Source organism: Delphinus delphis, chromosome 5 (assembly GCF_949987515.2).
Source record: "Delphinus delphis chromosome 5, mDelDel1.2, whole genome shotgun sequence".
Classification (NCBI taxonomy): Eukaryota; Metazoa; Chordata; class Mammalia; order Artiodactyla; family Delphinidae; genus Delphinus; species Delphinus delphis.
Genome location: NC_082687.1, coordinates 64,299,558 through 64,311,818, shown reverse-complemented (window position 1 = coordinate 64,311,818; position 12,261 = coordinate 64,299,558). Strand labels below are relative to the sequence as shown.

Below are 12,261 nucleotides of genomic sequence, written 5' to 3'. Positions count from 1 at the left end.
CCAGGTTGGTAGTAGCAGGTGGTGAGAAAGCAAATAAGATAGGAAAGTCAGGAAATGACAGGGCCACAAGATGAATCCTAAAAATCAAGGATCAAGAAAAGTCCTACAAGTATACAGATAGAAAAAGATTTTCAAGTAGCCCTCTCGTTTCATATGTTACAGATAGGTCCCTGTAAGCATTCAGGATACCAAGAAATTAGAGAAACCTAAACTTTGCCTCCTCCTCATTGAAACTGAGGCTTAGGGCTGGCTAATGCCTCAGGTCTCACTGGTGAGAGGGAACATGAACTGCTCGGAAAATGGCTTGGTCTCATTTGCACTGTGACTTAGTGATAAGTATTCTTGACTTTTAGGTATTTACCTAATAGGCTTTTTATTCCTAGAAAGAGATTAAAAAAAAGCTATCTGAAATGCAGAATCTTGAAGAAACAATGGGAAAACTTCAACTGGTAAGTAGGTGTTATATTGCAGGGGTCCCCAACCCTCGGGTCGTGGACTGGTACCGGTCTGTGGCCTGTTAGGAACCGGGCCGCACAGCAGGAGGTGAGCGGCGGATGAGCAGAACTTCATCTGCTGCTCCCCATCACGCGCATTACCGCCTGAGCCATCCCCACCCCCATCCGTGGAAAAATGGTCTTCCACGAAACCAGTCCCTGGTGCCAAAAAGGTTGGGGACTGCTGTTATATTGAATTGCCAGCATTTTCATCAAGAAAATTTTTATGTTTTATTATACTTTTTTTTAACTAAGATACAATTAACCTATCATGATATTCACTCTTTTAAGTGAACAATTCAGCGGTTTTGGTATAGGCACAAAGGAGTGCAACCATAGTTTGTCCAAATTATGGAAGACATTCTAAACTATGGCAGGATGTTTGGATTTTATTCTAGTGGACAGTAGAAAGCCATCTAAAGTGTAAGCAGAGTAAGACAAAGGCATCAGAGTTTCCAATGAATGAACTGGTTTCTTAGAAAATGTGGGAAAGTAATTTAAGGTATTAAAATGATCTTCATCTCTCGGGGGTCTCATTGCTACTCTGCTCCCACAGTTTTGTATCCACTCCCTGAGGGGCTGTCTGGTCAGTCTTTAACTTGCCATTGGCAAGGCTGGCGTGGGCAAAAGAGTGAGGAGGAAGATAGGAGGTGCAGTGGTTTTTTTCATTACTATGTAATTCCAGAACATTTTTTCACTCCAGGAAAAAGCTTCATATCCATTAGCAGTCACCCCTCATTTTCCTCTGCTCAGCCTCTGGCGACCACTGGTCTGCTTTCTGTTTCTGTAGATTTGCCTATTCTGGATATTCTGTATAAATAGAATTATATAATATGTGACCTTTTGTGTTTGGCTTTCACTTAGCACAATGTTTTCAAGGTTCAAGCATGTCATAGCATGTATCGTTACTCCTTTTTATGGCTAAGTAATATTCCATTGTATGTATATATTTAGTTTCATTTATATTTTTATAATTCTTTTATGTCATATATAATAGGTAGCAAGTTACACTCAAATTTGGAAAACCTGTTAGGAATTTTATATTCTTTAAATGACTTCATGACTTGTCAGTTTACTAATATTTAAACTAAAAATTGATAGTTACTTTGTAAAATTTTGTTGACTTTTATTAAAAGCACTCAGTCGTCTTTTAATAATTTTGTTTGGCATTACAAACCGTTTTACTAGTCATATTGTTTGTTCTGGTGGTCTTCAAATGAGAAAACTAATAATCATCCCAGCATAAACCTAGATATAGCATATAGTCTTAGAGTCTAGAACTGGCAGAAAGAATGTCTTACAGGTAGAAATTTCTAGGTGGTCATCCAAAAGATTGTTAAGAATTTTTTTAATAGCCTGTTAAATTGGATGAGTTTCCACTAATAATGAAAAGACTAATACTAATTTCCAAGTTTTCTCATTACTTATACTCTTTTTACAGTCAAGCTGTAATGTTCTGGTGGCAGTCATAAGGCAAATTAAAAAACAAAGCCATTTGTGATATGCTGGCACATAGTAGGTGTTCAAATACTTGTTGATTTTTATATGCTCACTATAAACAGTGCATCACAATGGCTTCCTGTTTTACTCAACTGCAGGTATTCAGTTGAGCTCAATATTGAATAACTGAATTAGCTAAACCTGCTAAATGTTGTCTACTCTTGAGTTTCGTAGATATTTTTAAATTCTCCAGTGAGGTCAATAAATGTAAAGTAGATGTTTTGATGTTTTCACTACAGTGTAAGCTCTGTGAGGACAGGGATTTTTATTGTTTGTTCAGTGCTGTTTTTATGCACGCTGTATACAGTTATATGTGATTCATAATGCTTATCTCAGAACTCTGACCAAATTTTAGTATTGTTGCCTGACAGCAAGATGTTGCTGTACTTTCTGACCACCTTATTTTTTCCATTGGCACTACATTTTTTGTTTTTTTAAGGTAAATACTAATGATATCATTAGCTAACACTTATTAAGTACTTGCCATGTGCCGGACACTGTACAGAGTGCTTCACATTCACAGAGTCATCCATTTATAGATGAATCCTCAGTGTCCAGGTACTGGTCTTATCCTCATTGTGCAGATGAGGCTGAGAGAGAAACCTTTGTACTTATGTATACCTATGGTAGTCTTAGAGCACTGTCTTAACTTCTGCTTTCCTTTAAACATAAAAAACTTTAAAATTTTTTATTGCACAAGTACATATTCATTTTTTAAAAAGACAGTATGCTAACAAATTAAAAGAAACAAATTAAAAGAAAATAAAATCCGATAGTTCTACTACTTTAGAAAGGAGCACTGTTGAATTTGGGTTTTATTGTTGCTTTTAGCCATAATTGATAATTAACTTTCATTGAAACCATATATATTTGACTGACTAAAAGTGTGTATGTGACTTACTCTTAAATAAATGTGCTTACAAATATCTGTTTTAAGTGCTATATTTATAAAGTTGCTAGAAATCTTAATTATAGTGTTAAAATTTTCAGGAATTAAACTTATGTCATAAAGAAAAGGAGAGGCTGAGTGATGAACTCCTTATAAAATCAGACCTGGAAACTGTTGTTCATCAGCTTGAACAAGAAAAGCAAAGACTTAACAAAAAAATTGAAAGTTTCGCAGTTACAGGTAAAATATGAAATGTTGGTAACTTAAAAAATGATTGTGATGTCTTCTTAATGTATTATTTTTAGTAGTAGATGATCTTTCATTCATTCATTCAATAAATATTTGTTGAGTGCTTGCTGTGTATCAGAAACCAGAGTAGGCACTGAGATACAGTAGAAAACCTCTCTGCCTCAGGGACCTTACAGGGGCCTTTTACATTCTGACTAGTTGGTACAGGGAACCCCGTTTGAATATTTTTCAATGTACATATATCCTTCTTTGAGGCATGCAGTAATAGAATTAATTACGATTACGCGGAAGACCATTCTGAAATAGTGGAAAATTGAAGTATAGAATCTTTTTAAGTAAATGCAGTTTTATCACCTTAAAGTACACTCACACACACACACACACACACACACACACACACACACACACACACTTGAAATAGGCTTTCTGCCAGGTACCCCATCCTAAATGAGTTGATTTAAGGAACTTGTAAGAATTCATTCATTTGTTCATTCATTCATTTGACAAGTGTTTATGAACCGGTTTTGGTGCCAGGGTACATAATGGTAAACAAGATACACAAAGGCCCCTGCTCTTGTGGTGGCTTTAATCTAGTTAGGGAGACAAACTAGTAGCACATAAGTGAAGAAGTTAGTTTTAGGTGGTAAGAATTTTCAAATACAATGGGAGGGTATGCTAGAGATCAACTGATCCAAGGGCTTAGTGACAGGACACCAACCATATGAAGATCTGGGGCAATTTTCCAGGCAGAGGGGATGGCAAGTGTGGAAGCCTGGTGCCATCAAACTCCATGTAGTGAAAGAAAGCCAGTGTGCTATTTTAAGAAGAAGCTATATCCTAGGCTCTTCAGCATTCATGTGGATAATCTGTCTAACCTTCTCAACTTACCAGCTGTATGACCTGAGCATGTTCCTTAGCATTGCTTCAGTTTCCATATCTGTGTGGTTAATGGTGGCACCTAATCCAGAAGGTTGTTGTGAGGATTAAATGGGTTAATATATTATTAAAGTGCTTAGACCTACATATAAAACTTTGCAATTTACTTCCTTTCATGCTAGCTCTATCCTGCCATTTCAGTGTAATTTTTCAGATACCTGAAACTCCCTCGTTCCTTTGTGTTTTGAATATATCCCCCTGCACAAAACCTAGCCATGGATCAACCAAAGTACTCACACATGAGCAGCTAAGCAGTCCTTGCGTGTGCACCCGACAGTATCAACGGCACTGTAACTTGTATGGTCCCAAACCACAGCACCCACCCCTCAGTGATGTGTGGAAATCTTACTCTATACTTCTTACTGCTTAGTTGCCCAGTCTCTGCAGGGAACATTTTCAAGTGTTTTTCATTCTCAGTAAACCCATTCTAAGAGGATGATCTTAACCTTTGGTTTCCCCTAAGAAAATGGAAGCCGTCAGGGAGGCATTCTGTCGGTTTCCTGTCCCCAGATCTTGAACCTGTCCATCTTTATCTTCCCTCCTGTTACTTGTACCTCTTAGGAAAGGCCACTGCCTCCATCTGTTCTCTAGATCCCATTCTCTCTAATTTTATAATGCTTTCATATTAATTATCTCCTTTCCTAACTTTAGCCTTTGTACTGTTTTTTTCCCATTAGTGTTCAAACATGCTTACCCTTCTCCCATTCTAAAAGCAAAAATTGTACCCATTCCTATCCAGCCACTCTTTCCTTCTCATCATAGCTTTAACACCTTAAAAAGTCATCTGTACTTTTCTGCTTGATCACCAACTACCCTTTATCACCTCAGTCCACTCCAGTTGGCTCTGTCCTCACGTCACCAATAAAACAGCTCTTGTTAAGGTCACCACTCACCTCCATTATGCTGAATGCAGTGGACACTTTTCCATTCATCAGTTTATTTGACTTAGCATTTAACACATTTGCCTGTTCCTTCCACTCTCATACTTTCTTACCTCTCTGGTCACTCCTCAGAATGAATTTCCCTATTCATCCTCCAGATTGCATTGCATGCTGTTCTTTTGTAGCTCTTGTCCTACTACAACTAGAATAATTATTTGACCTTGGCTATGTTTTTCATACTTGTATCCTTAGCTCATGCTGGGCATATAGTAAATACTCAATAATTATCTGTGGAATGAATGAAAGAAAAGATGGGAAGTGAATCAGAATATGTCTTGAAAATCATTTCATGCTTTAGAGCTGTAAAGAATATCAGTTAAATTGAACTATATGAAATTGCCAGTATTAGGCTACTTATGACTCCTGAAAAGGTGATTTCTATGGTAAAAGTTAATAATTGTGTTTATTTAAAGAAAGACTAGTTGTTTTGACCTCTTTGTATATATACTATATTAAATTCAAGCTTAATGTTAAAATTGCCCACATTATGATCAATTGTTTACAGGTAAATTTTCTTTTAGTGCATTTTCAGGTCATCAGAATGTACCATGTGATGATTTACTGCTTCACTGTGTAGTACTAAATAGTACCTATCCTTGTATATGACAAAAGCAGAGGACTTTGACTTATTGGATTTTATTTAAACTTTTAATTTTTGCTTTTGTTTTTTTTCTCTTTTCCTTTCAGCATTTACCTCTTTGATACCTGGCAGTTATAGGTGATATACGAAATAGCTAATGATTTTTAGTAACTTACATTGTAAAAGTTATTGATACAATTTATTTGGCTGATTATACATTTTATATGCAACATTGTTTTAATATTTTATACTTTAATTTGCAGAAAGAGAACTTACTTTGGAAGTTGAGAGGATGAGGCTAGAACATGGAATAAAACGACGAGACAAGTCACCTTCTCGTTTAGATACGTTTCTGAAAGGTATAGAAGATGAACGAGATTTTTATAAGAAAGAGCTAGAAAGACTCCAGCATTTAATACAGCGAAGATCTTGCTCTCGAAGTCATTCTACATGTGAAAAAATTCCAGTAATTAAGACACTAGAAAAGGTAATATCTCTTTATGAGAGTAATTGATAAGGCAAGAAAGTATCTTTATGAGCAAACTTTTATGGTTTATTATTGTATTAAATCTAACGTTATTCTACTTGCTTTTAAGAAGTCTTTCTTAATTTTGATTTTTGTTTTCTTCCATGACCTGTACTTTAGGAACACTGTATTAATTAGGAAAACTACTTAAGAACAAAGCAAAGCATACTGACTCCTGGAAATTAAGGAAAGATTGAATAGCTCATTATATATATGGGAGGAGTGCAGGGGCATCTGAGCTTCCAGAAACTGGAATCAGGAACTCATGCTATTGGATATTCCCTCTCTTTCTATCCTTTACTTTCTGTATCAGATGCATTTTGTCTCTTGAAGCAAAGTGGCTTTGTTTATATGGCTTCATGCCATTCCCAGCCTTGGACCAGTCAGAAAGCCAGGCCACATTGTACAGACCAGTCATCTTCCATGATAACTATGCAACAGGGGAAGGTACAAAATGTCAGTGAGTGCTGGAGAGATCATCCCATTTGTCCACTACAATCACATTTGCAACTCGGTAGTCTAAAGACATATATTACTTAAAGTTAACCATGATTTATAAGAGATTAAAAGCATGTGTCTCTATTTTAGGTCTTAATTATTTTCAACATTTTATAAATATCATTTGGGTTCTTTAGATTTTTCTTTATTTTAAGCTTTGGAGCTATGGGAGTCCTGGAGGCTTATGTGACCCTAATGTTGTCTACACACTAGATAAAATTAGGGGAAGTTAGGAGTAAAATCATTAAAACTCAGAACATTTGATTTCAGACTTGGCTCTATTAACCAACTATGTCATCTTTTTCCTGAAGATCTCTGTCCATTGTCAAATGGTTTTGAGTCATTTTCTGATTAGACTGTTTTTTAACCTCATTGGCTAGTGGCTGAATTTGACTTACAAAGTTTAGTTTAAACACTATGCTGTGTTATCTGTTACAAGCACAATGAATTGGTGGAAAATGCAGTGTAAGTTAATTTATGTGTACTGAGTTGTTTTCAAGCTCCATATATACCTAGGGATCGGGAAAAATCACTGAATTGATCACCTTCATTGTGTCAGACAATCTTCTACAAGATGGTTGATGAGTTTAATCAAGTATTTATTAAATAGAACTGAGTAGATAAGTACCTCAACGCTTTTAAATATTTGATTTGTTTGCTTGGTGTGAATTCATAATTGAAAGACAAATTGAGATGTACTGGTAAGGTACTGGTGAAATTAGGAGAGACTTTCTCCCCCTTCAACTTATTTACTTCTTGAAATATTCTAATGTTACCTGACGTAGATAAAGAATTCACTTTCTAAAGTTTAGAAAGTTGGGACATTGATAGCATTTTAAAGTCCCAGTAATAAATTTCAGGCATGGTGGGGAATAATAGGTGATGTACATGAGTGAAATGGGTGGAGTGTAAGACAGTTGTGAGTGCTGGGAACTAGAGTAAATTCCCACCTAAAATTGGGTATTTTAAACGTGCTTAGAAACACTTGTTGGCAGACAACAAAGACTTCTCTAAAGCTGAATTAGGTACAGGCTGTGAGTTTTCAACCCCTGCTTTATGGCAAATTGTTAGGCAGAGTTTCTTGGGATTGCAGCAACTCAGTAAAATATTGACATTTTTAATATCAATGATTTTTGTCAACAGTACACCCATTGATTCTCTGTTGTCTGTGTAGGGACGGCACTGTCCTCTTTCACGTTGTACTGACTAGGGTTCCAAATGTGAGTTTTGAGTATAGTGTAGCAGAAAGTGCTTTGGATTTGGAAACCTGATAGAAGTTTCAACTCTGCACACTGGCTTTATGACCTTAGGCAAGTTACCTAACTCCACGTTTCCTCATTTGCAAAGTGAGGAAAGTAACTACAGCCTCTTGTGAAGGTTACATGAGATAATTTGTAGAAGGGTTCAGCATTAACACCTAGTTCCTAGTAAATGTTTCATTTCCTTATTATTTGCTGGTTCAAAGCACATCAGGTCTAGGTAGAAAGTTAGGTTCAGTTCAGTAGACATACACTGAGAATGTACTATGAATGAGACACCCAGAATATGCGATAAAGAAGACCTGTTTCCTATCCTCACAGTCTTTAGCATTGTGTGTGTGCCTGTGTGTGTGTGTGTGTGTGTGTGTGTGTATTAGGAACAATGGAGTGGTAAAAGGGAATTATTAACACAAATATAAATGCCTACATACAAGATCTATTTGGAAAAGTAGAGAATTCATTCGTTTTACTGGGTACCGTGCTAGGTTCTGAAGATGTGGTAAGACCAGATACCTACTGTGTCCCTGATAGAGCTTACATTTTAGTGGTAAAGACACATTAAACACCCAATCATGTAAATAACTTTATAATCTCATGTAAAGTAAGTGTTAATGAGGAAAGAATACAGGAAAGATTCAGAATGCTATGAGAGTACATTGAGGGAGATCTGAATTAGGTTGGAGAATCCTGAAGGACTCCTTAGAGAAAGTGATGTTTAAGCTGAGACCTAGACAGTAATGAAAATAGACTGTCAAATCCTTATTCATTGAGCTCTCCTTTCTAAAACATAGGCAGCCCACCTCCCTTCTGTAAGATATTTTTATTTAGATACTGTTAAGTTACAGATTTTCTTTTATTGTTATTTAAACCTTGATTAAGTCCTCACCCTAATTGCTTTTGTCCTATAATACATCTTGTCCTTTAAGGTGTCCATATAGCTAATCTCATCCATTATGCCTTAATTTTGCTTGTTTAACCAAGAGGATAACTTATTTCCAAGTGGCAGGTGAAGGGAACTTCACAGATATCTACCATTTACCAAGTCTATATTGGTCATGGTATGTGCACAGTAGATACTGAATAACATAGATTAGGATGCTTCCCAGTGTACCAAATTATCAGATTATCACTATCTGGAGCTTCTGCATTTAGTACTTGAACATTAATATACCACAGATCCCAAGTCTACATTTACTGTATTTATTTTCTACAATAGCTATGAAGATAGTGGATTTTTTGAATTGTACTGGAATAATAGGCAAAATCTTGTTTTAGAAATGTTGGAAGTAGTTGCTTATTCAGTGAACATCCCTAATGTACACCGTCTGGTAGAAATATTTATATTGGGACTTTCCTGGTGGTCCAGTGGTAAAGAATCGGCCTTCCAATGCAGGCCACGTGGGTTCGATCCCTGGTCGGGGAACTAAGATCCCACATGCCGCAGGGCAGCTAAGCCTGCGCGCGCCACAACTACTGAGCTCGCCCGCCTCAACTAGAGAGCCCGCGTGCCACAAACTACAGAGCCCATGCTCCCTGGAGCCTGCACACCACAACTTCAGAAGAGAAAACCCACACTCCACAACTGGAGAGAATCCCACGTGCCGCAACAAAGGGCCCGTGAGCTGCAACTAAGACCCGATGCAGCCAAAAATAAATAAATAATAAATCTTAAAAAAAAGAAATATTTATATTTATCTGATTGCAAAAATAGACCTCACATAGGTTTGAAGCTGGGATAGTTGGGGTTTGGTGTGCTAGGGAAATTGATCTTAGATTCAGTCACAGAAGACACTGAGGAATGTGCTGGGCTGTACAGTTACTTGTACTGGATGAGCAGCTATACACATACCCTCTTAATTCCTCCCCTGGAGAGGGTTATAAACTAGGGATTCCCAACAATCAGTATGAATCAGAATCACCTGGAGGGCTTGATAAACCAGTTACTGGGCCCTGTCCCCAAAGTTTCTGATCGAGTAGGTCTGGGGTGGGCCCCAAAACTTGCATGCCTAACAAGTTCCCAGATGCTACATGCTTCTGGTCTGGGGATTATACTTTAGTTACCACCAGTATAAACAACTCAGGGAGAATGACAGTTGAAACAGCTCATGGAATCTGATCAAGTAGTATCAGTGGCAACTGGGTCCCTTGCTGGGAACTTGAAGGCCAGGAAATTTGCCCCAGTACTGCCAGCACTCTCTCTCCTTCTCTCCTTATAGATTAAAAATTGTGTTCCTTAATTACATTAAAGGAAGTTGTGTTCTTTTTGTCTGTTAGCATCTTTCAGTCAGTCTCATCATCAGCATCCTTGTGGCAACCACATGGTGATAATTATAACAAATGATAACTTCTGTTTTTGAATTATGTTTCAGGGTGATTACAACTCAGAAATTCATGTGATCACAAGAGAAAGAGATGAACTTCAGCATATGCTAGAAAGATTTGAAAAACATATGGAGGATATACAGTCCAATGTTAAATTATTGACAGCAGAAAGAGATAAACTAAGTGTCTTATATAATGAAGTAAGATATTGATTATAATTAAGCCAACAGATTATATAGCACCAGTTAACTGTAATGGTACCAGTATATATCCTTTAAATTACTGTAATATATGGACCTTAGTGATTTTCCTTCAGAGTTAGAATTAATAATAGTTTCTACTATCATTCTGTTCCCAAAGCAGAGATTTCTATTGCTTTTTCATATTTATTCTTCCTCTTTTCTAGCTTATCTATGGGTCAGGTCAGTTAGAGATAATTCCCTATTTCTAAAACTACTGAATGAGTCTCAGCCTGACTCTGAGCCAAGTGTATCCTTGGGATTCAGACATGTTGGGGTATGTCTATGAAACAGTGGGTAGCACTCACTAATTGGATATTAAGGACTTAGCCTCTAGGGATAGGGAGGGGAGATTCAATACAGTTTGGGCTAATTATAAAGCCTCAGTTGTTAGAGGGCAAGGTGAGTCTGAGCAAAGCATGGTGTTTATCACCAAAATTTGTTCCCATACCAATCTCCCATGAAATCCTATTGCTTTTTTTAGAGGGAGAGAAGGACATACGGGTTAAGAGGCCAAGTTGAAAAAGCCGTTTTCACTTCTGGTGCTTTTTTGGGATTCTGCAGTACAAATTGATCCACTTCTGGGCTTTTCCCACTGTTAGCTTAGATTTCTGCTTTCTTGGGACTGCTTAGTTTATTACTAGTTGTCCATGTGCTATTTGGTTTCCCAAATTTTGTGGCTGGCACTTCCCTCAATCTCCTTGTCCTTTGTTTTTATTATTACTGTTATTACATTAATCCTTTTACTCTCATTTTGGTGGCATTTGGGAAGAGAGCAAAAGTAGCATATGTTTAGTTGCCTTTTTTAAACTGGGAGCATGTCCAATGTTTTTTAATTTATATCTTTAATACATTAAGGCTCAGGAAGAATTATCTGCACTCAGACAAGAATCTGCCCAAACCACAGTCTCCCATAATACTGTTAGTCTTATGGAAAAGGAAAAAGAACTTGCATTATCTGACTTAAGAAGGATTATGGCAGAAAGAGAAGCTTTAAAAGAAAAGTTAAAAGTACGTATTGACTTAATTGACTTATTTTTAAAAGATAATTTATTGAGAAAAGGGGAGGTCTTTTTATATGTTTTCCTGTGACATGACTATTTTGAATCTAGATCAGGGGTTGGCAAACAATGGCACATGAGCCAAATCCAGAACGCTGTGTTTTTGTATGGCCCGTGTGCTAAGAATGGTTTTTACATTTTAAAATCATTGAAAAAATATCAAAAGAAAAATATTTCATGAGACATGAAAATTATGAAACTCAGATTTCATTGTTGATAATACTCATTAATTGGAATACTCATTCGTTTATGTGTTTTGTGTAGCTTTTTTTGTGCTGCAGTGGCAGAGTTGAGTAACTGCGATAAAAACTGTATGGTCCACAAAGCCTAAATATTTATCATCTGGTTCTTTATAGAAAAGAACCAACCTCTGATCTCAATAGGAAGTCCTTCATGTGGAGGGGCATTATCTTTTTTTGCAAAACAACTTCATTGAGATATTCACTTTACTATATAATTCACCCATTTAAAGTGTACAATTCTTTGGTTTTAGTACATTCACAGCCTTGTTCAACCATCACCACAATCAATTTTAGAGGATTTTCATTACCTCGAAAAGAAACCCTGTACCCAATAGCAGCCACTCTTAATTTTCCCCAGCCTCCTCAGGCCTAGATAACCACTAATCTACTTTCTATCTCTAGATTTACCTACTCTGGACATTTCATGTAAATTGAATCATTCAGTAAGTGTTTCTTTATGTCTGGCTTCCATAGCTTAGCATAATGTTTTCAAGGTTCATCCATTATGTAGTATGTATCAATACT

General features: G+C 36.8%; 1 protein-coding gene across 1 annotated transcript in view; it reads left to right on the top strand.

Moving 5' to 3' along the window:
• The window catches only part of CEP135 (centrosomal protein 135), an 89,289-nt gene that overhangs the window by 36,599 nt on the left and 40,429 nt on the right, over positions 1–12,261 (top strand). Inside the window, exons 9-13 of the mRNA XM_060012486.1 lie at positions 384–449; positions 2,985–3,123; positions 5,853–6,076; positions 10,242–10,394; positions 11,292–11,444. Of these exons, the coding sequence (XP_059868469.1) occupies positions 384–449; positions 2,985–3,123; positions 5,853–6,076; positions 10,242–10,394; positions 11,292–11,444 (735 nt within the window). The remainder of the gene's footprint in view (positions 1–383; positions 450–2,984; positions 3,124–5,852; positions 6,077–10,241; positions 10,395–11,291; positions 11,445–12,261) is intronic.